Here is a 22,709-nt window from a genome sequence, read left to right as displayed (position 1 = left end):
CAAAGTGCTTTTTAAATTATATATCCCTTTGAACTTCAGCCACCTCTTAGGAGAGCCAAATAATGTAGGGCAGGGGACAGTACATTCACGAGGCCAAGGAGAAGATTGGAATTCTCCAACTGCAACCCAGCATCTGAGAAAAACAAAGCAGGATTTAAAACTTGATTGGATACACTGACATGTTTTAAAATTAAACGTCAGAGAAGAGAATTTTCTTAAGGGTTTTGTTGAAACTGGCAAAAATAAAAGAATCTTTCATTCTTTATTATTGTTACTCTTTCACCTTTTTAAAAAAAAAAAGCCTCTTTTTCTTCCTATTTTATTTTTTTATGTTCCTTGACCCTCTTTTTCCATTAAATTCTTTACAGCTTCCTTTCCTGTCCCAACTGCACCCTATTAGCACCTCTTTATTCTAATCCTTTGCCTAGCTCTTCAGATATTTCTTACAAAACCCCGCTGTAACCAGATGGAATCTGGATTCCTGCATGCGGCGCGTATGGGTCGCTTCCAGCACGCCGAGCACCAACCCAAATACACCAAGAGAGCCAACCCTGGGGCTGGCACCAGACTCAGAAATCACAGATCACATCAGCTGTTTTCACTGAAAACACAGCTCGGCCACTGGCCACACACTTCTGCATGCATGGTTGGGTCTGTGGCTATGGAGCTGCTCCCCTCCGACGCAGGAAAAGCACCAAAACCACATGAAATTCCCCAACTGTTGGACTTGTAATGGGCTGTGTGCAAGCGCTGGTATTTTTTTCTCCTCTTTGCTGCAAGGGATTTTAGGAGAGGTTGAGTCTTTTCAGGGGCCTGCTGAATATTTGGTGTTCTTAACGTGGATGCTGAGCAGCAGCATAAATGCCAGAAATCCCTGGCTGCATCTACAGAAAACCACAGGAGACCCTGAGCCCTTAGTTTCACTGTTTAGGACTTGAAAATATCTCCTGAGCCCAAGGGTTAGTTTTCTGCTACCACCAGGAGCATATCTTAGACTCCTTTCTATAAGCTGAGTTTTTTCTATAGGCTCCTTCCCTCAGTAGAAGGCTCCCCTGTGACCTTGCTGTTCATGTGGGTCAGAATCTTTCATTTCCAGCCTAAGTTATTCATTGTCATTTTTCAGCCCTTTCTTCGTGCATCAGCTCTGTTGCTTTTCTTACACAGTGTTTTCCCTCCCTTCCTCTCTGCCTTGGGCTGTTTGCCACAGGATACAACAAACCATTGTATCTCCTCCTTCCATCATTTTTCTGGGCTAAATCCATTACTTTAACTTCTTACTGCTTTTTTCATGGCTGCATCATATTTGTGGCTTACAGTCATTCGAGATGTTTTCCTCCTCTTTTATTTCATTGCATGAACCCTACCTTAACACAGAAATGCTTGTTATTGGTCCCTGAGCACGCAGCCTTGCACTGTGTGCTGTTTATTTCCATCCTAGCTTTGTTATTGCAGTACTCAAGGTTATTCAGTTCTTCCTGTATAGCATCCTAATCCTCTGAGGCATTGACACTGCTTCTAGGCTTTGTATTGTCAGCATTTTCCTCAATTTTTCAGCAGTTTTCTTCTCTTTGTGCCAAGGTCATTAATGAGCTTACTAAATTAGATCAAATGCAAGACAAGACCTTTCAGGAAGCCCCCTAGTAACTGATCTAAATTCCTTTCATACCTGATACTCCTTTGCAGCACTAAAGGTAGATGGGAGGCCAGCTCTCACCTCTGGATGAATTACACAATTGTATCTATGTTTCCCAGCATGTCACCAGTAAGCATTTCCCATGCAGCAAAAAGAGTTCTTCACCAAACAGATTAAATCTACCACATCTCCTTTGTCTGGAAAACCAGTTATTTTAGTCAGAGGAATGCAGCCAATGAGTTTTGCCTGGAGGAATCCTATCTTGCATCCTTTTGCCACTGTGTCCTTGATTATTGTCGCCCTCCAAATCAGCTCTAAAAGCTGGCACGCTGCTGAGGTCAGCTCTGTGGTTACATGGATCACTTCCTTCTTTCTTTCTCCTCTTTCCCTTTCACTTTTCCACCCGTGGGCTGGAATCCAGCACCAGGCTCTCTCACAGCACACACAGCAGTGCCCACTGGGGAAAAATGAAGCCAGCTCTAAGACTCAGTCAAGGCCCCAGTTGGCTCAGCACCTCAAAAACGTGTCCAAAGGCTGGGGAGTGCCAAAATAATGGTGCCTCAGTGTGTGATGGTGGATAGTGGCCATTGCTTTGATTCCTGGTCTGATTTAAGCTCAGGAGGTGCTTAAATCCATGTGACCCTCTAGACGCCACCATATCCCTGTGACAGAGCTCTGTTTAACAGCCCAGGAATACAGAAATCAGAATAATACAGAAATCAGTCTGCATCCCTGATTCTGGGCTGTTTGCACCCCGTTTCTGTGTGTTCTCATCGCAGGTGAATGGGGAGCAAAACAATTTCAGATTTATTTTTCTGAGGTGGTAGTCTTGCAAATAGTAGAATTTGAGGGGAAAATAAGATGGAAAACTCTGGGAATGTCGGCAAATTACTCACAGGGCTGTACAGAAATTGCACTGAACTGGAGGATGTGGGTGTTTGTTAACTGGAGGGGCTGAGCTGGACATTCAATGGCTGCAAATGGGTCAGTCCTTTCATTTGTGCAGTCAGGCTCTTCTGGTACCTCTACAAATGTTTATCATCCGTAAGGTTTAATGCCAACAGGTTCAAATCCTTGTCTGTGCCCTGTGCTGAGAAACATCTTTGATGTGCGTTGGATTTGGTTACATGAAAAAAAAAAAAAAAAAAAGAAAAGAAGGAGCAGCCGTGGGGAGGGTTTCATTTTAGCCTGGAAATCTGGCATCAACAGTAATGTTAGCACCCTCTGATCCAAGGAGGCACCACGTAAGAGCTCATTTTGAAGTACTTCCCAAAGCTGGAGTTGGGATCTCCAGAATCAGCTTGAGCTTAATGAATTTGCCAGGACCGTGCTGGACCGGCTGGAGCAGGGAATGCTGCGCTCTGGTGGCAGCTCCTCGGGGGCACTGCCTGCAGCAGGGGTCCCGTGGGCCTGGCAGCAGCAAAAGCCAAAATTCTGCAGCCCAGAAAACCTGAAGCACTCCTGGGCACCTTTGTGAGGGGTGGCTGATGGCTGATCTGGGGCCCAGGTCGGTTGATGGCGATCCCCATCCACCAAAAGGAAACAAAAACTCCTGTGCTCCAGGTTGTAGGCAGGTCATCAAGTACCAATCAGTGGCTAATTAGACACTGAAGGACAATTTGCTTGCATCTGCCAGCAAATCCAGCAACTCAACTCAATGGAGCAATTCTGGTAGAGGAGGCTGGGGAACAGACAGTGTAGAATGAAAAGTGCTCATTGGCTACTGCTAAATGCAGTTACATCAGTGCTAAATGGATTTGCATCAAACAATCCAAGATGACTTGCTAGAGCAGGAATTAATTTGGCCTTATTTTCCACGTGGAGTCATGAGACAGGTCCCTTAGCTTTGGTGTAAACACCAAGGCTGGCTCCCATCACGTTCTTTCCCAGTGCAGTGTTTGACTCACCAACCTTGTGGTTGACCATTGCCTTGTTTTAAAATGTTACATGATCTGTGCTGCTTTGTTTTGAGGCTCTTCAGGCCAAGTGCAGTTCTAACCCACAGAAAAGGATTAGCAGGATAATCTAGCAAAATATTTAATTGTGAAATCCACTCCTCCTGCTGCCTGCTGTAATGATTTTCACAGTTTGCACTGTGTGGTGGGAGCTGAGAAGAAGGCAGTGCCTTCCTGGAAAGGCAGGGAATGGAGCTGGGAACCAGTTGCCCCATTGAAGCTACACCTGCCGTGGAGGTGGGGAGGGGAAACTCACTGCAGAGGAGCTCTGAGAGTGCTGAAGTTGTGTCCCTTGGTGCCAGCCAGCAGGACATCTCCTCACACCAACCCCACACCCTCCAAAACAGAGATCTGCTCATCTCAGGGAGGAGGAGAGGGAATGGCTTCCTTTTAAAAAAAGAACTTCCCAAGGTGTGTGTAAATTATAAAACATTGTTCCATGGCTGATCTTATTGGTGGGGGGGAAAAAAAAAAAAAAAAAAAAAGCTGTCAAAATGATAATCACTAAAGAAAAAAAGAAACCTGTGTGAGTGAAAGTTGGCAAGTCTGTTAGCAGAATGACTACTGTACTGGAAAATTACTGAGCACTGTTTATAAAGGCAATCAGACAGGAATGTTAGTCTTGGAGTCCTCCTTTCGACATCAGCAGCTGTATTATTCTACTAGATTCCTTGTACTTTTCTCCAAAAAAAAAAAAAAATCCTTCTGGTGACTGGGTGTGGCACAACCTGTTCCCAAAATACAAGATTCACCTGATTGTTTTGAGCCCAATGCAGCAGAGGGGTGGGGGAGAGCTTCAGGAGTGTGGGGAGAGGACAGTCCAATAGCAGATTGTGTTTGTGTTCCATGGAAAACACAATTCCATTTGTAAAGAGACTTTTCTTCTACATAGCCGAGCATGAGCTTGGTTTGACAGCTGTAAGCAAAGTATATCTGTCAGTTCCACATGACTGATTCTCAGAAATGTTTTCCAATTCTCCTTGCTAAAATTATCCAATATAAAAGCCTGGCCCTGCTGAAAGTTGGTCTGAGTTTTGCCTAAATCAGTGAAGCCACAGTTTCATCCAGGTGCCTCAGAAAACTAAAAGTGATTTTGACGTGATTTTACATCACAAACTGCTGCTAAAGACAACCAGTGCTAAGTGGGCATGGAGTGATCCTCACCTGTGCATTAAACAAAAAGGTTTTCAATAAAATCTATTAGAAATAGAACCCTCAGATTACAGGGCTTTAGTTACGTTTCTGTCAGGACTTTTTCAGATATGTTTTGTAGGAAATTTCCTCTGATGCTTTACTCAGTAGTAGTACAGGCTCTAAACTGGTTGTAGAGAAGAGCCAGCTCTAAAAAAACCCGGGTTTAATAACAAAAAATGTGTTACTGCAAACATGTCTGGTCATATTATGTGAAATAAATGTCACTGTAGCATTGGGAAGGCCACAGAAGCACCCTGTAGGTAGTGAGGGGATGTGTGAACGTGGCAGGGATGTGTAGTTCGTGGAAGAGAACACGCTGTTCTTCTGCAGGGCTCAGGGCAGAAACAACCAGGGGAAATTTAATGGGCTGCAATATTTACCCCAGAAGATGTAATGGCTTTATGTTATAAGAAGCTGCAATCTCTGCAAAGTGACCTCATGTCTCTTGATTGCACTCCCTCACCCCCGTCCTTCGGCCTTGATCCATTTTATCTTCCTAACATTTTTTTTTCCCAAATCTTTAGCTACGAGCCCTCATTTGCAGACGTTCATCTCCCCTGGGTTTATGTACATTGTGCTGCAGGCATTTTTTTTTTTTTTTTCCTAGAAAATGTGGGAGTCTTAGGCAAGTAGGTAGAGTAGATAATTCAAGGTTAATGACTAATCCAGACCATAGAAAGATCAAATGATGAACTGAACCTCCAAAAGATATTTCAAGTTTGCTCCAGGGGCCTGCCAGATGAGTGTTGCCAAAGCAGATTAGAAGAAGAACTCCCAATTCCTCAGAAGAGGTACTGAGAGGTCAGAGGTTGAGGAAGACTCAGAAGACAAAGATTTAGAGGAGCCCTCTCAGATTGCATGTCCTGCCCATCCCAGCTTTTTGAAGCTTTTGAAAATCACACCCTTCTGGGCATATTTTAGCTAGAAAGACAGCCACTGACTGGGGTAAAATCTCTGCTTAAAAGCTCATCACTTTCTTCCTGAAGCTAACCACCAGCAGGCATCACTTAGCTCTTGAGTCTTCTGTAGAGGTAAGATTACAAAAACTAATACCAGAGATGAAGCCATCCCCGTGGTTGTGAGAAAGATGAGTGTGTTTGTCACGTAAATCAGCGCTCCTTGGCAAAAAGAGAGGCTCTGCTGGGACCCCAGCTGGAGCATTCCCAGGGTCCCACAGGAGATTGGTTATGACCTGGGAGGGAAAGACCAAACTGAAAAGAACTCTGGTGTCAAGCAACCCCTTTAAGATCAGTTTACAGGCTTAAAGTGTAACTGGAAGCCAAATGCTTTATATGATACATACAGGGCTTAGTGTACAGCAGTTAATTGGCTTAGTTAATCATACAGAGCCAGCCTGGGGTTTGGAGTAAGAACACTGGAGTCGTTTTTGACAATGTCAGAAGTAAAAAACCTACCCTTTATTAAAGAAAATCACCCTCTAAGCAGGTGTTGTTGTTACACACTCAGGTGTGTTCAGAAGGTGTAATGACAGTGTAGAGACAAAAATCTACCGGTGGGGCAATGTAATAGTTACCATAATGAGATACTATTTGCATATCACATTTTTCTCCCCTCTGTGTATATTACTTGCAGATAGTAATTCTGCTAGTATCTTGCTGCAAATTCCTTCCAAAAATTTTAAACTGGCAGGATTTTTCATCTTTAGTCACTTTATCCATAAATCCCTTGTCTTTCCACGTTGCTTGTGAACATTGTTGAAATATAGTTGCAGTGTTCCTGTGTGTTACAGGCACTAAAACAATATCTTCAGCAGCCCAGGGCTTGGTATTTCTCTTATGGGATGGGAAAATGTCAGCTGGGAAGTTGAACAGTAGGGGTGAAAGACTGACAAAAATAGCCCTGAAGTGCAGAAATCTGCCCATCCCATAAGTCTGCCCAGTCCTGCTCAAACCAAATGGCTTCTGCCCTCCCTGTAAGCACAGTCATCAGTGCTGGCGCGCCAGTCGTGGCATTTACAAATTAATTCATGACAATTGCAGCAAGTGAAGATGTTTCTACAAATGGTGCTGAACTGATTTCCCCCCCTTCAGGAATGGGAAGATGGGAAACAGTTGTTTAATTCATTTCAGGGAAGTAACACCCAACAGCTTCAAAAGAAATGTGGTGAATAAGTTGCTCTACCTAAATTACAGGAGCCTCCAGCAGAATAAAATAGTATTTCTGAGCAGACCCGTTTTTGAGAAGTTGTTTGGGCCACTTACCATAATAGACAGCCCAGGACTGGGTGACAAGTAAAAGATTCATGGTGTAAGGATACTAATCTGGATGACAGTCCTGAATAACAGGCTAGAAGGTCAATTGCCTGGTGAGAAAGGCATGAGAGCCTTGTGGTGCTCAGTGGCTGCACAGTTATTGCTCCAGCCCCTCACTCCATCCAGGAATTCCTGTAATTACAGACAACATGCTCCTCACTGACAGATTGAAGGAAGCTAAAGATAGATGCTGCTTTTCTTTTAGAAAAAAAAATGTCCTTCCCTCCATCCCTGCTCCTTCAGATCCTTCTCAGACACTTCACTCAGCACCTTGTAGCCCTGCTGTGGTGCCTCCAGCCCTTGCAAGGAATGGTCTTGCAGGACAGCCTGCAGAGAACTCTGTCTTTATCTGAGGGGAAAAACCAGCCCACTGCAGAGTGGGGTTAAAGGGAGTGATGCAGAGTTTGGGGGTTTTCCTGGTGTGGAGTCAGGAGGGAATATTCACTTGCACACTGACACTCCTGCTTTACACACCTCAGCTCCCAGAGGGGATCAGTGAGCTAGGGGTGACGACAGCACAGCACCATCAAAGCACCCCCAAATCCAGGAAGAGCTGCCTGCTTCTCACTGGTTTTAAGTGAAGCATAATGTTTTACTCCAACAGTTTGCTAACATTTATCCTCTGGCTCCTTCCCAGGTGGGTGACTGGGCACTGGAGTCCCTGCTCTGCCACTTGTGAGAAGGGTGTGCAGCACCGGGAGGTCACTTGCGTTTACCAGCTGCAGAACGGCACCTACGTCACCACCAGGGATCTCTACTGCCTGGGCAGCAAACCAGCCACGGTGCAGAGCTGTGAGGGACGGGACTGCCTGTCCATCTGGGAGGCATCAGAGTGGTCAAAGGTAGGGACTTCACTCCAGAAAGGAGCCAGACTGCTCACAGCTCCAGAAACGCTGGCCTGAATCCACGGTACTCATGGTTCAGCATCCTCACAGCGCTGGAGTGCTGGGCAGGACTCTCATCTGTTGAGATGAGCAGTGAGGAGCTGACATTTGGTTTCCAGACCAGATGGATTTGTAAGGCAGGGTTTAGATATGCTCTAGTGGATGTATCTTTCCATCTGAAAACTCTGACCAAGAAGGAAAAATGTTTCGCTGACCTGAAGCCAGAAGTGCAGTAACCCAGGGCTTCTGGCTCCATTTAAAGGTGGTGTGAAGAAATACCAGGCTTATCAGGCATCTGCATGTTACAGAGAATGTGCAGTCCTTGGGCCCTATCCAGCCTTCTTTTGTGTAATTCCAGCAACAAGAAAAAGCTGGTTATATTTTGTCTAAAAGGTGCATCTCAGAGTAGTTGCAGTTAAGAATTTTCCCCCAAGTGTTATGAATGCATTCCTGATGTAAATAATGGGAGATCTAGACAGTTACCCTGGGTTTTGTTTAGCAGCAGAGTGATCTGCGAGTGTTCCTGCAGTTCATGACCAGGACTCAGCTAGTACAGGGCAACTTTGTACCCTGTGAATAACAGCCCTTACAGGATGCCCAGGTTCACTTTGATGTTGTATTTGCTGGGCTCACCTGGGTGATGAGCTGCTTTCACTCTGGATGCAGGGTTGCAGCTCCAGCCTCACTCCAGCCTGGCTGTCCAGCAACAGCCTCTCCTGTGGGAAGGATTCCTCATTATTCACCTCTATTTGGAACAGAGAGCTCCTGTTCAAAACATTGCTAAGGAGCTTTTGCTAAATGTTATTGTTAGAAATGTGCTTAAAAGTCACAGAAGCTCAGGATAGAAGGGATCCTGAGGAACAGTGTCTGCTCACACACACAATGGGATTTCATTGTGCACCTCCTGGACAGGAAATCTTAGTTTGGCAAGAGAGGTGATGGTTAAGTGAGAGCAGTGTTCCCTTTCAGTGGGGTGCTGGATCCCTTCACTGGTGCATGAGACTTGTGTTCTTTCTGAGTTCTTTCATTACAAAAGATGTGCATGAACACACCAAGGTTTTAGGAAGTTGTCTGATAGGTCTTTTGTGTCCCCTAGACGTTCCCCTTTCAGATGATGCCCTCTTTATTTCTTATAGCTAAACCAGCTGAAGTGTTTACAGGTGAGATTAGGGTGCAGCTCCTGCCTGGTTTACATGTGGATTTTTCACTTGAGTCTTTTGTTAACAACCCCAGGTACTTCTGTCTCCCTTTTATGGAGCAGAGTAAGTCAAGTTGCAGATCAGTGGAAATCTTCCATATCCATGACCATGTAACTCCTTTGCAAATACACAGCTTTTTTAGATAATTTTTTCAATAGCTGGTTTACTTTTCCTTTGATGCATTTATTTACTTTTGTTGTGTCTGTAACTGTGCGCTTCTTGTTTTAAATTTGTTATTTTGGCCCATTTCTGTTGTTATGAAGCACAGTTGACTCCAGGACACGTTTGATGCTCTGCCAGTGTGAACCCTTCTCACACCTAGGACTTTCTTCAGTGATAATCACTTTATTCCTTAGCATTTTAATCTGATGTTGAGGAATAAACATCGCTAATTGTATCATTTTAAAAATCAATTTTCTGATCTATTTTTTTTTTCTTTAATTTCTTGCTTATACAACACAGTTGACCGCACTGATGTCTGGTCCCTGGTCAAAAATGTGTGTTTTCACAGCAAATTCCAGTGCAATCTTCATTGTGGAAAAAATTAAGTTCCCCTTGTATTGCCAAACACTTGAGATTGTTTTGGACAAGGCACTGTTCAACCCATTTTTAATGATAAAAATAGAGACTGTCAGGAGAAGGTGCATGTTTCTACTGTTAGAGAACTAGAGTGGAAAAAAATATGGATTTCCTTCAGATAAAGGAGTTGTGTCTTAACTGCAAAGTTGTGTTGCTCCTTCGCAAAGCCTCGTGGGATCTGACAAAATAATTTGTTAATAAAATAAAACGTAATGATCTTGAGTGGACTCACAGAAACTGTGTATATTAATTTGTGGACTCTCTGTAAAATCTATGTCTTAAGAAATTCTTCATGAAAACAGATGACTTGAGGAAAGGAAAAAAACCTCTTAAAGAGGGTGATTTATATGTGACCACCAAAGATCTGTTGGAAACCTTCTTGCTCATGCTGTTTTGTCTAGGAAAGTATATGCAGTATTAATCTGTGAATGACTTAAAAGCTGTGGGAAGAACAAACAGTTGGTGTTTTTCCCAGACTTGCTTGTAAAACCCACCTAGAGATTTCTCCTACTGTGAAAAATACTCCCACTTCAGCTTGATTTACTTCGAATAATTTGGACCGTTCCAAAGATTTTTATATATTGAGCTTTGTAGTTTGAGATGAACGAATCCACCCTGAGGCCTGAGGAAAATGATAGATAATTTGGAAAAGTCTCCTCAACTTGGGGCAAATTCATGGTTTTAAGGTACCATTGAGGGAGCTCCAGCCTGGGATCTCTGGCAAGCCTTGAGCTCTGAGCAGTCCAGCAAAGAGTTTTGTGGAATTCTGCAAAGCTGGGAAGAATTCACCCCCCTGCCTTAGCAGAGCTCTAGATTGTGCTTCTCACCAAGATGTTACATCCGAAAGGGGGGCACGCCGCGAGCGGCGCGCAGTAAATGAAGTGGAAGGTTTCCCAGATTTTCAAGAAGTCACTTTGTAGTGCTGTGAAGTATTTAAAGGCATGTCTGTTTGCTTGCCAGCTCATAAACGCTTGTCATTCATGTCCTTACCAAGGCCAGCAGGTCAGAACTGCCTGGATTGTGTTTTTAAGACGGTTAGACAGGCATGCTGAGATTTGTCCATTTGATGTAATTTATATCAAGCTGACGCTTGTTTCCAGCATAGACCCCCTGGATGGAGAAGCTTCTTGGAACACGTTCAAAAGACCTCACAGAATATCTCATATCTTCACTATTTATTCAGTGTCAAATCAACTGTCTTTTCCCTGCTGGCCCCCCGAAGGGGAGAACTTGACATGCCAGGGGAGGTTCGTTTTTATCTCAGCTGGTACATAGATCATTTTTCCACCCACCTGCCCCCAGTGGCTCTGCAAGACAATTTCTCGCTCTTAACCGCTGCAGTGGCATGAGAATGAGGAGCAGGCAGACTGGCTGTGCTCAGGGCTGGTGACAAGGACTCAGGTGGCTGTGACAGCAGGTGCTCCATTACCAAACTAGTTATTGAAAACAGAAATTCGGGTTCAGTTTGTGCCAGTGTCCTTTTCCCACCTCGTACAGCCAATATAATCACGACAAATCGTTCATTAAAGAAGAACTTCCAACCATTGGCAAAGATAACAAGTGGGTAACCAGATATCCCTGCTCTTTAGATGCTGAGTCCACAGAGCCCAAGCACAAAAACATTTGTGGATAATTTGTGCTCACTCAGTAAATATTTGCTAGAGTTTTTCAGAATTAAGATAGCGGTGGCAAATCAAGATGTGAACGTGATGTGTGTGTTTCGCATGAGAACGTGTGAGAATTGCGACTTTGCCATGATATGCACAAAACGTGTTTGTAACACTGGTCTCGTGCTACTGGGATTTAAAATTACATTTAACACCAGCATCTATCACCCTTGATGGATCCCACGATACAAGGGGATATGGCAGTCCTGTGTAGTGAATCTCAGTGTGTCTTTCAGAATGAACGAGGAGCTCATCAACACGAGATTTAGTGGCACCAATTGTAGCCAAAAGCCCGCTGACAAAGCAGGTTGATTTTCAGAATTGCCATTTTTCATAAGTAAAATATTTCACTAGCAGTCATCATGCTTTTCAAATTACTCATGTACGAGTGGCTTAGATTATTGTAATAAAATCTTACGGATTATCATTTCCCTCAGTGTTCCTAACCCCAGCTTTTCCTCCGAGCTGCGTTACCAACATAAAAGCCATCATTTCTAAGCACCGTGTAACGCAAACCAAACCCCTGGTTTTTTGCAGTGCTCAGCAGACTGTGGCAGGGGAATTCAGAAAAGAACAGTGACGTGCACAAACTCCCAAGGCAAATGTGATGCAGCCACCAGGCCGAGGGATGAGGAGGAGTGCGAGGATCACACCGGCTGCTACGAGTGGAAAACGGGAGACTGGTCCAAGGTAACAGCAAACACTTCGTGGTGTTTTCTTTCTGAGAGCAAAGATGTTCAGGGTGCTGCATAATTTGCAATTTAAATATTTAGGAAGCAAAGGTTTAACTGGTTTTCAGGGTAGTCTGAGACCTACACGCTTAGTCCAGTCCTAGACTCATTTCAAGCACCTGAAATGAAAGAATGGCTTGAGTTTAAAGCAGAGCCAAAACCATCAGTCCCTTCCTCAGGGCTGGAGTTTACCTTCACTTAGACCTGTCTGAACTTTGTTTCCTCAGTGACATCAGTGCATTAGTTCCTGAATGCAGTGGATTAAACCAAAGCAGAGTCTGCTCTGTATTTGCAGTCTGATCTTAAATTAATACGAGGTTTTGCTTGGGATGGAGGCCTGGCAGTGTGAGAAACTCAGGCCTTGCCAGTGTTGTTGAGAGAGCATCCTTTACATTACTGACTTGGTGTTTGCATAAAGGGCTAAAATTTCCCAGCAATATTATATTCCAGTTTGTTTTTATCTTATCTTTCTAACTGTGCTGTTCTTTAAACAGAAAATCTACTTTCTGTTCTGGAATGTACGGCATGTGCAGAAACCACTGTGATACAGTAGTTGCACTTTGCTTTCCAAAAACCCAAACTCCAGCAAGCAAAATCCAGCGAAGCAGAGGCCCAGGATGGGCAAATTGGCTTATCTGTGATTGCATTTTTTTTTTAAGGAATTACAATTATGTATATACTCTGTCATAGATACATGAATTTAATGGTGTCAGTGCTGGAGAATGCAGGAAGAACCTGCCACATACAGAGTGTCTGTATTTATGCTGAGCCAGGAATTTATGTCACAAGATGTTTACAGTATTGGACATTATTTTATTCATACCCTGGCACCCAGAGTCCATGCAAGCTGGCCAAAACAAACAGTCCCCATGTGTTAACAGGTGAAATAACATTATTTATTTATTTGTGGAGCACCAAAACATCTTGGCATGCAAACAGTCCCGGATTCTCTTGATGGAGAGGAATATGAAATAATTGTGTGCTCACCGATTACATGGATTGAGAGTTCAGTGTTGTGTGAACAGTTCCAATCTGATAAAGACACTGGCTCACTGCTGGGAGGGCTGCAGTCTTACATGGGTCACAGTAAACAGTGCTGTTTGATGGGTTTAGTGTCTGCATGTGAGCGGGGCAGGATCAGTGTAAAATCACTTGTAATTTGTGATTCTTAACTCAGGATCAGGATCATCCCTGTGCAGGAGGGCACAAAAGCTTGTGTGCTGCATATGTGGCCTGCTTCTGTCTGTGGAGAGCTTGTGCCAGCGCTCTGCTTCCCAGGAATTTCACCCTGTGTGAGTCCAGCAGGATGTTCTTGGACATAGATTTGATTTGTAATGAGCATTTAAAATTCTAGACATATTGGTTAATTCTGACTGGACACTTAGGTCACACGATTAGATTCTTATTCTCTGAGTAGAGACTAGAGATTGCTAGAAAAGGGTAGGTACAATTCTTAGAAGAAAATGTATTGTTCCAGAAACCCAGATAGCTGAAATGTTTGCTGTGGAATTCAATTCTTCACAAATCCTGAGTGAAGGATTTCATCATGAGGATCCAGAAGCTTTAATACAAGGCTTGGACTTAGGAGAGGAGCCTTTACAGCTATCAACAACTCTGGCTTAAAAGAGCTCCTCCTTGAAGGAGAAACACAAAGTCTGTAGCCATTAGATTATAGTGCACTCTTTAAAATTCATCCTTCCAGGGCAAAATTCCACTGTAAAACATTTGTTCCCAGCACTATAAAAGTCACCGTGAGAGAGCTTTGTGCTGACTAAGATGGAAACTTTTTCTGTAAATACAAACTGATCTCAGAACAAGCAACAACTTTGTGCAATTAATGTGTTGTGCATTTGTTGCTTATTGTTGAGAACCGTCAGGGAAGCACGATTTAACTAACAGTGGTAATTATCACAGATTAAAATAATGGGCTTTGATGCTTTCTGTGTAAACAGCTTGCCTGGTGACTTGGCCTCTGATCCTTAATTTCCCAAACCAAGATCCTCTTTGAAGATGCTGGGAAGTCATGTAAGAGAGAGGGAAAACCTCACTTGAAAATTCAAGTCCAGATACAGCTTGTAAATAGAGCAGGCTGTTTGGGTGGTATGAAGTGTTATTTTTGTGTTAGTAGTGGCAGTATTTATAGAATACAGGGACTCTGTGCATAAGGAGATGGATCAGCTCCCTAAGGAGGTCCCAGCAGCAGTAAAACCTCCACACCTACCCCAGACAAATTGTGATTTTAAGTTCTCAGCTCCCATGTAGAAGAGGTGAGGGCTGGAGACGAGACCACGCAGATCTGAGACCTGCACCCCCCAGGCAAACCTCATCCACTGGCCTTAGCAGCAGCTCTGTAGCCATTATCCATGCTTGAAAGGAGAGGGATTTTATCCCATTTTATGTCAGATTTATTTGCAGCTGGTCCTTGCTGTGTCCTGTAGCTGTGGAAAGCATTTGGACCCAATTGAGCAGATTCAGCAACACAGTCCTGGCTGTCATGTTTGTATATTCTTAATATATTTGCAGCATGTTTCAAGTGTTGCACGAGGAACTGATATATCCAGTTCACGTTGCAAACACATAAGGCCAGGTTTGTAAAGTTATTTTAAATGGCTCTGACTTTGCTTTTGTTAGTCCAGTGCTTTATTAACAGACTGTGCTGGAATTCTAAAGACAGTTCTGTTACTATACCTCTGCAACCAATGCTACTAAACTTGCAGCTTCTCTGCACTGCTGCCACTTCTTTTTTAAACCCATTATCTTAAAGGGATGTAAGTACTATTTTTAGCATTTAACTCGGCATTGGTGATACAAGTTTTATAACTAAACTGTTCCTGGCCCCAGATTCTTCAAACCTAGTAGAAACGTGAATTGCACAATGCAAGACCCACTGAAGGTGTTAACCTGAAATAATTATTTTATTTTTGCCTGGATTCTTCAGAATTGCAATTTGTGATATCATCCTTTTTTGTACATGATGCAATATACAAAAGGGAGTCCAAGCCATCTCCCATTCAGTCATTTCTTCCAAGAGGAAATTCCACATCCAGTTTGCATTCAGTTAAAGGAACAAACATCTCATACACTCGTTCTGCTTTGAAATAGTTCCTCCTTGTTTGAAATCCGAGCTGTTAAATGTTCTAGCTCTGGAAGCGTTTTTACATTTTTGTTGTAGTCGTGCTGGTCAGAGGAACAAACACAGGTTGCTCAGTTTCCCAACACTTGCCTCAGACGCCCAGACTGCTGAAAAAGTGCCTCTTGATGCTTTAGCAAGACAGTAGTTCATTCTTTCATGGTGAATTATATTTTTGCTGACAAACTTTACGTCGAGGATTACATTCCTGCGAGAACAGAGCGTGTCTTTATGCGTGTGGCTCTCAGGGGAGCTGAGCAGGACACAGAGCCCAGCTCCACACCATTCCCTGCTCCAGGCTGTGCTGGGAGGAGCAGCTGCAGGACTTGGACTTGGCCCTGGAGTCCCTGGAAACGTGTCCCAGCTGATGCGGGGAGCTGGAGGCGTTGGCGAGGTGTGGTGGTGACACAGATCTTGTGCTTGAAGGTGAGCAGCACCAGGGGCTGCTTTTTACCCACCCACGCCTCCTCCCCTGTCCCCAACTCTCTCCCCTTCTGCTCCAGCAGTGATGTGGAAGGAAAAGACGGCCCAGGGGAGATCTTATTGCCCTCCACAACCACCTCAAAGCAGGTTGTGTTGAGGTGAGGGTCAGACAAAACCAGAGAGAGCACAAGGGACGTTCAGGTTGGATATTAGGAAAATGTTCATCACTGAAAGAGTGGTTAAGCACTGGACCAGGCTCCCCAGGGAATGGTGGAGTCAGCATCCCTGGAAGTGCTCAAAAACCAAGCAAATGTGGCACTCAGTGCTAGGGTTTAGTGGGCAAGGTGGTGTTTGGACAAAGGTTGGGCTTGACCTTGGAGGTCTTTCCCAGCCTTAGTAATTCTTCAGTTCTATACAGGCCAAGGCTGTATTTTTTGAGTTCCTTTCCTCCAGTTGTCCTTTGGACCCTTCTAGGATAAATTGAGGAGGCAAGGCTATATAGCAGGAGCAAATTCTCCGCAAGATTTTTATGGATTTTTCTTTATTTCCAGTTTTACTTAATTATATCTTTATTTCACATGCCTCAAATTCTGTCCTGAATGAAGTTCTGCATTTGGAGCCAGTAGCACAGAATGGTTCAGGGCTCCCAGTTTCATTTTTTCTGACAATTCTCCATTTCACTGGTGTTGTATCAAGAAAGGTGGAATTACAAGCCAGACACACAAGCTCCATCATTACCTCTGACTTTCACAAGGGGCATTTTCAGCTCTGTGGGTGGAAGTTAAAATATGCAACTTCTGTCCCTCAGGCAACAATTTAGCTCATTAACCTATTATATTACCTAGCCCAATGAAAAGATTTTTAGAAGAAGAAAGACACATAGAGGCCTTGCAGCATGTTGGCTTTGCCATATTTTTTTCTTTGCAGTTACAGTAGGTGCTCTGTAAATACTAAGGCCTGCATTAATCTCGGATAACCCAGTGTAAATCCAGGGTAACTGTCTTTCATTCTTCCCTACAACCCACTGGCCACGGGCCAAGGATCTCACTCAGCACACGGGGTCAGGTATCAGTCTCTCTTACAGGAGGGTAAACCCAGATTAATTCAGGCACTTGAGTTAATGCAGGTTTATGCCAAGGCCATGCAGAGCAGGATCTGACCTGGTGGGCTGTGCAGAATCTTTGGGTCTTGGGTAGGAACCATCACAGATTTGTGCTCTCAGGAGAAAGCAAATCTGTGACACGTCAAGCTGGGCTTCAAACAGCAGAGAAAGTAGAGGAAAAATCTATTTCTACCACTTCACATCTTGTATAACCACCTGGCACAACTTTCAGATTGTACACTCCAGAAACTGGAAAGCACCAGTAAGGATCAGCTTGGCAAAGTGTAGTGTTAAACAATATTCTTGTTGCCAAATAGTGTCAATAGTGATAAAGCACATCTAAAAAAACACCCATAGCCACCTGCCCTCCCTGGGCAGCAAGAGTTGCCAGTTCCTTCACAGAACTTGCTGAGCCTGTGAAATCCTGGAGATGGGTTCTCATCCCAGGAGGATATTAACAGTAGGGAGAGAAGAAAAAGAATCTAATTTTCTATAAGAAAAATACTGGTTTTGTGCCAGACATTGAGGTGCTTCACACTGAAGATCAGCAGTCATTCATCACGGTGGGTGGCAACAAGGATTTGTAATTGCAAATTAATTGTTTTGGCAGGATTACAGGAGGTCTTATTCTCTGAGAGATAAACCTCCAGCCTTACAGTACACCAAAAAACATGTTGGGTTTGGGGTTGGGTTTTTTTGGTTTTTTTTCAGAAATACTCTACAATCTCCCAGTGCCAGGAAGGAATATTTTCCAAGCTCCAAATGATGGGGAACATCAACAAAATCCTCTATGTGCCTCACTTTTAATGATTAATTCATATTACATAATAAGAAGGGTAAATCAATGACAGCTGTGGTTTGAGAGGTGTATTCAAAGCTGTTATAAATATAGAAGCAAAACTGCCCTTTGTTCTAACATTCATTACAAATTCATGGCTTGACCTGACATCTGTTTATGATAAGCTGTGGACAACTTGGTTATTCTTCATAAAGGTCAGGACTAAGTTCATCTTCTTCTACCTTGGAGAAAATAACTTTTCTTGTTGGACTGAGAGAAAACTCTGCAGGAGAGGTGGTAGCTTAAAACTGCAGTGGCACGTTAGAGGTGACGGACCCTTCCCTGCCACTGAACAACTTTGTGATTTATGGCTGCTGAGGTGCCCTCAGCAGCGCTGCAGGGTTGGCCACAGGCTTCACCCATGCACATCAGTTGTTCAGAAGGTGATGGAGCTGGGTGGGACAGGAGAGGAACCAACAAGCTTCAGTAGTCAAATTCCCTGCTTCTGTGGTCCTAGGCATGGCCAGGAGCCAGAGCATGTGTCCTAAACCAAAGTCCTGCCCCATGGCCCACTCTGAGTTGTGCTTCCCTGTGGTTTGTGGCTCTGGCACACGATCAGTGATGTGCAAACCAGAGCCTTTCTTGCCAACAGCTAAATCTCAAAACACCCCTCCCTACAGGAGATGAGATCAAATGGCCCAAAAATAGTTTTACCAGCCAGGGACACTCTTGAATTTGAACCAGGCTGGTTGAGTAGATGAATCCCACTCCTTTGCTCTGTGATTGTCTGTCCCCACATCTGTGGAATGTCTTTAGCTGTGGGCAGAGGTGGAAACGTTGCATAATGGCACTGAAACAACGTCAAGCTTGTGCCTAGGCTTGGGCTAAGAGCCAGCCCCAGTGGATGCAGCTGTGGTTGGGAACTGGGCATGGAAAGGGAAGAAGGGAAGAGATGCTGACTGCGGTGCTGGCCACGTCCTTCCCCTGGGCACTGCAGGCTCCAGAGACCAAACCCTGTTTGTGCCTTTCAGACTGCTCCTTGTTTGCACAACAAATGGCACAGCTCCTCTCCACTGGAGTTTCTGGGAACATCCACGGTACAAATTATTGTGAAGGTTCCACAGTAAAGGAGAATGTGCTACAAAAAGATCAGATTAATCAGTGTTTTGTTTGAAGTGGAGCACGCTCTGCCACAGCGTTATTGTCTCATATTCCAATACAGCCTCCAGTGATCCTATTAACTGGAAAAGTAACTTCTCTTTTTTGATATTTTTATTTAAAAGCCTGGTCCATTAAGTGCATTTTTTTTGATGGAGAGTTAAAGCCTTCCACCAAGACCAGTGATTGGAAATGAAATTACATTGTGATTTTTTTACTCTTCTTTTTTTAAGTGAAATGCCTGTTGAAGTATTGGCATTCATTTTCTCTGAGTTACTCTGAGATGTTACAGTGTCCAGGATAATGTTTTTGAAAATATGAGGAGCAGTAATTCACCATTTAAACTCTGTAGTACCTGTCTGAAGAGGATTTTCCCCTTGAATACTTACAGCACACAGTGTGTACTGCTAGCAGGGGTTGCTGTAATTTCACAGTCTTTTCAATAACCTTTTGAGATTTATAATGACTACCAAGACATTAAGGTGACAATCTCCCAGAACAGCTTTAAGAAGCAGTGACTGTGCAAAGAGATGGAAGAGTGTCAGCCAGCATCACACAGGTCAGAGCTGGGTAGCTCCATATCTAGAAAATGCTCAGGCAAGACTGAATGAGAGATGAGAGATTTCAGCCTCTTGCTGAAATGAAAAAAATCCCAAAGAGTCCTTAGTTTAATTACTTCCTTTAATAAATTGCATTGGGGGAGCATTGATCATTAATGATGAATAACTAATAGTAACTAATAATTCATTTAGTGGGGCTTCAGTTCTCAGGATATTCTTTCAGGATAACATCTAGGGCAGGAGTCAGGGTGGGAGTAGAGCTCATGTGAGCCCTGAGAGCCTGGCTCAGCACGAGCAGCTCTCAGAGCTGTAGGAGCAGGGGGGATTCTGCAGCATCCAGCCCGACCTGAGTACTGTGATCCCATAGCTGTCCATTGCTACTGAGGCTATTTAAAATTACCTTGATTGCACATCCTTTTGCATTAGGTGTTTTTCACCACCAGTTGTCCTGGTGGAATAAGCTCTGGAGTATTTCCACTTTCCAAAGGTCCAAACACAGCACAAGTGCAGTAGGTGACCCTGCTAGAATGTGGGCAGCACTGCATCACCTCACAGCTCTGCCTCAGCCTGCTCTTGAAACAGAAACCTCATGAGAAGTGAACTCTGCCTGATTGGAATTTTGGATTAAATGGCATTTTCTCATCAGCATCCACCTGGGCTCCACTGCACAAGTACTTTAGGGGCACTGTCACAACCCAGAATATTCATGTGTTCAGCCTTTAATCTCTGAACTCTCTGTACACAATGGAACTTTTCAGAATAGCAAAGCCAAGCTTAATTATGCAGTGAGACATGCTGGATGTGCTGGTCAGGTCTTGTTCCTTGGGGTCGTGCAGTTTGAAAGTACAGCTGTAGGCAGTTTGCAAAAATTGCTTCTCTTTTCCTGCTAAGATACTGTCACATCAGTCACGAGCATTTGCTGCCATAATTTATTGTTTCTTCCCATACTGAGTCAGAAGGGTATGCATTTTTTTCTTCTTGGCTAAATTAAACAAATCAGTCATTTCACAAAAGTTTCCAAATGAAAGATTGTTGTAAGCAAGACCAGATATGTTCTTTTACAGATCTGGGGTTCAAAAAGAAGGGAAAAAAAAAATAAAATAAAGGAAGCTTGAAAAACAGCTTACAGTTTGCTTTGGGCTAATTAGATCTTATCAGTGAAAAGACAGATATTTCTTTCTTTAGCGTGATGCCATGGTGAAAGTTGACCGGGTGTTTATGAAAGCGGATTGCACGCTGCTTTTCAGCTACAACTATGGGGTTTAAATTAGTGATCCTCATAAAAATCCTGATGTGAAGGTGTGTGGAGCACTGGCTTTCAGAGCACACATGTGTGTGCTATTAAGGTCCCGGGAAGGGAGCAATTACAGGACCTTTGTCATTCATCTCAGATGCTGTGTTAGAATGTTTTTAATAGGAACTTGTCTTGCTTTCTTTCTGACTTTCATAGAGGCAAGAAATAAGACCCCTGAGGGGAAAAACACTCTACCCTAACGCCTTGAATAGTTGAACTCTGAAGTCAGTAAAGCATGACTCTATCTCTCAATATTGGAGCTTTAGCCACGGTGTTATCCTTGGCTTCAGCAACTTCAGCAAACTGGGGACAAACCAGTGTCTTTAAACATCAGATGGCTGCAGACTGATGAGTAAAGAGAAAACCCCATCTTGCCTGCAGCTTAGTTGTGACAGTCATCTAGAACTGGATCTCCCTGTGACAGATCAGCCCTCTCCCTGCTGGAGTGTGCTCAGGATTGGCTGGAGGGATGCTGTGGCCTCCTGCTTCTGCTGGAAAAAGTCTCTTACAAAAAAAAAAATTACATCTATCCCTTGGAGGTTAAAAAAGTGACATTTCTGAAGGTGTCCTGGGGTCTGAAATGTATCCCAGCCTCCCAGGAGCCCCCAGCAACGATCCATTATCCCATTCAGTCCTGAATCTGTCTCTGGTAAATCTTTTCCTGCCCCCATTAAGTCTCAAAAGAGGAATTTTTTGGACTCTCTGCTGTGCTGCCCAACAGCAGCCCTGCCCTGGCTCAAGTCATTCTCATTCCCCTCTGTCTCTGGCCATCTTTTAGACCAGGAGTTGATGAAGGCCCTGACAGATCTCAGCACTTTCCATAAATTTGTTCTATTTTAATACCTAATGTTCTCCTGAGGCATTTGCTTTCAAAGCAATTAGACATCTGTCAGCACCTTTGCTAGATTTCAAGCTTTCATATCAGTATCCTAAGGTGGAAATAGCATTCCAGTTGAAAAATCATAGCTTGCTCCTAAGGTTAGAGTTTTTCAGTGAGTAAATCTTCTTTAAGCTGTTGAATGCAGCTGCTGCCTTGACAATTTGTGAGTTTATTTCCTTCTGGATATCCCCACTGGCTTGCATGTTACTGCCAAAGAATGTGAATGGAGGCATTTTTGTCTTGCTTTTGCCTTCCTAAGCAGTGTTTGAACTGGGAGTTACAGGGGCTCTCATTAGCTTCACTTTTTGTAGCTGTTCATTAACCTCTATTTTACAGTGCTGAGCAACCCTTTGATCTTTGCATGGGGGTGGATTTCCAGTTTACAGTGCTTGTGTTGTCACTTTAGGGCATTTGGTTAAACTCTTTGCATTTTGCACGTGGATTTTTGTGATAGTGACACCGCTGGCAGTGCCTGGTGGCAGGGAAAATCCATTTCTTTGTTTGGCACCAGCATCTCTGCTCCACCCCTTGTCCCAGCCCCAGCTCCCCAGAGGAGGCAGATTGCTGGTGGGTCTTCTCTGGTGAATCCAGCCCTGAAAATTGTTCTGTGGATATGGTTCCTTGCTCCACAAACATTTGGGAATGGAGAGTCTGTAGCAGTCCATTTAGCTGTCCAGAGAAGGAGAGAAGGTATTTATGGGAATTTGCTGTGCAGTTGGAGTTTGATTTTTATGCCTCTTTTAATGAGCTCCTCTTCTCATAGTGCAGCATGAGTAACAATTCCCCCTTTGTATGTATTTTGTATCTATTCCTATTTCCTATTGAAATTCCTAGGAAAGAGACTATCCAAGTACTGAGTTGAAAATTTTGTCTTAAAATAAGCCAGATGTCCAACCTTCCTTTAGCTGCCAAGCCCTAAAGAGTTCAAGAAAGATGTTAAAATCTGTCTTGCTGGCTGTGAAAAACTAATTGCATAGCATAGGTGATGATCCCAGTCTCCCAGGAGAAGGAATAAAACTGCTTCAGGCAAAAGCTCTGCTGTTATTTGTCTGAGGATTGGAGTTGGCAGTGTCTGTGGAAAAAAGTTTTGTTGCTTGCCCTCCTTGCTGGTTAACAAATGCAGAGACAGGAACACAGACAAAGGTAGGTGAGTGTTCGTGTGTTGGTATCTGAAAATCAAATTCACCTCACGAGAAAAATGCTGGGTTTGTCCTTTTTTCCCGTCTTTCTCCTCATGTTCCCCCTGTTAAAGAGCAGGGAGTGCCTGAA

The 22,709-nt window shown here is 43.7% G+C and overlaps 1 protein-coding gene across 2 annotated transcripts in view; it reads left to right on the top strand.

Annotated features, from left to right (window-relative positions):
• The window catches only part of ADAMTS17 (ADAM metallopeptidase with thrombospondin type 1 motif 17), a 154,475-nt gene that overhangs the window by 125,750 nt on the left and 6,016 nt on the right, over positions 1-22,709 (top strand). For both annotated transcript variants that reach the window (XM_040077603.2, XM_040077602.2), the window contains 2 exons: positions 7,693-7,897; positions 11,922-12,074. In XM_040077603.2, coding sequence (XP_039933537.1) covers positions 7,693-7,897; positions 11,922-12,074 — 358 coding nt within the window. The remainder of the gene's footprint in view (positions 1-7,692; positions 7,898-11,921; positions 12,075-22,709) is intronic.

The sequence above is a fragment of the Hirundo rustica genome, chromosome 13, assembly GCF_015227805.2.
Source record: "Hirundo rustica isolate bHirRus1 chromosome 13, bHirRus1.pri.v3, whole genome shotgun sequence".
Classification (NCBI taxonomy): domain Eukaryota; kingdom Metazoa; phylum Chordata; class Aves; order Passeriformes; family Hirundinidae; genus Hirundo; species Hirundo rustica.
This window is presented reverse-complemented; position numbering and strand designations above follow the sequence as displayed.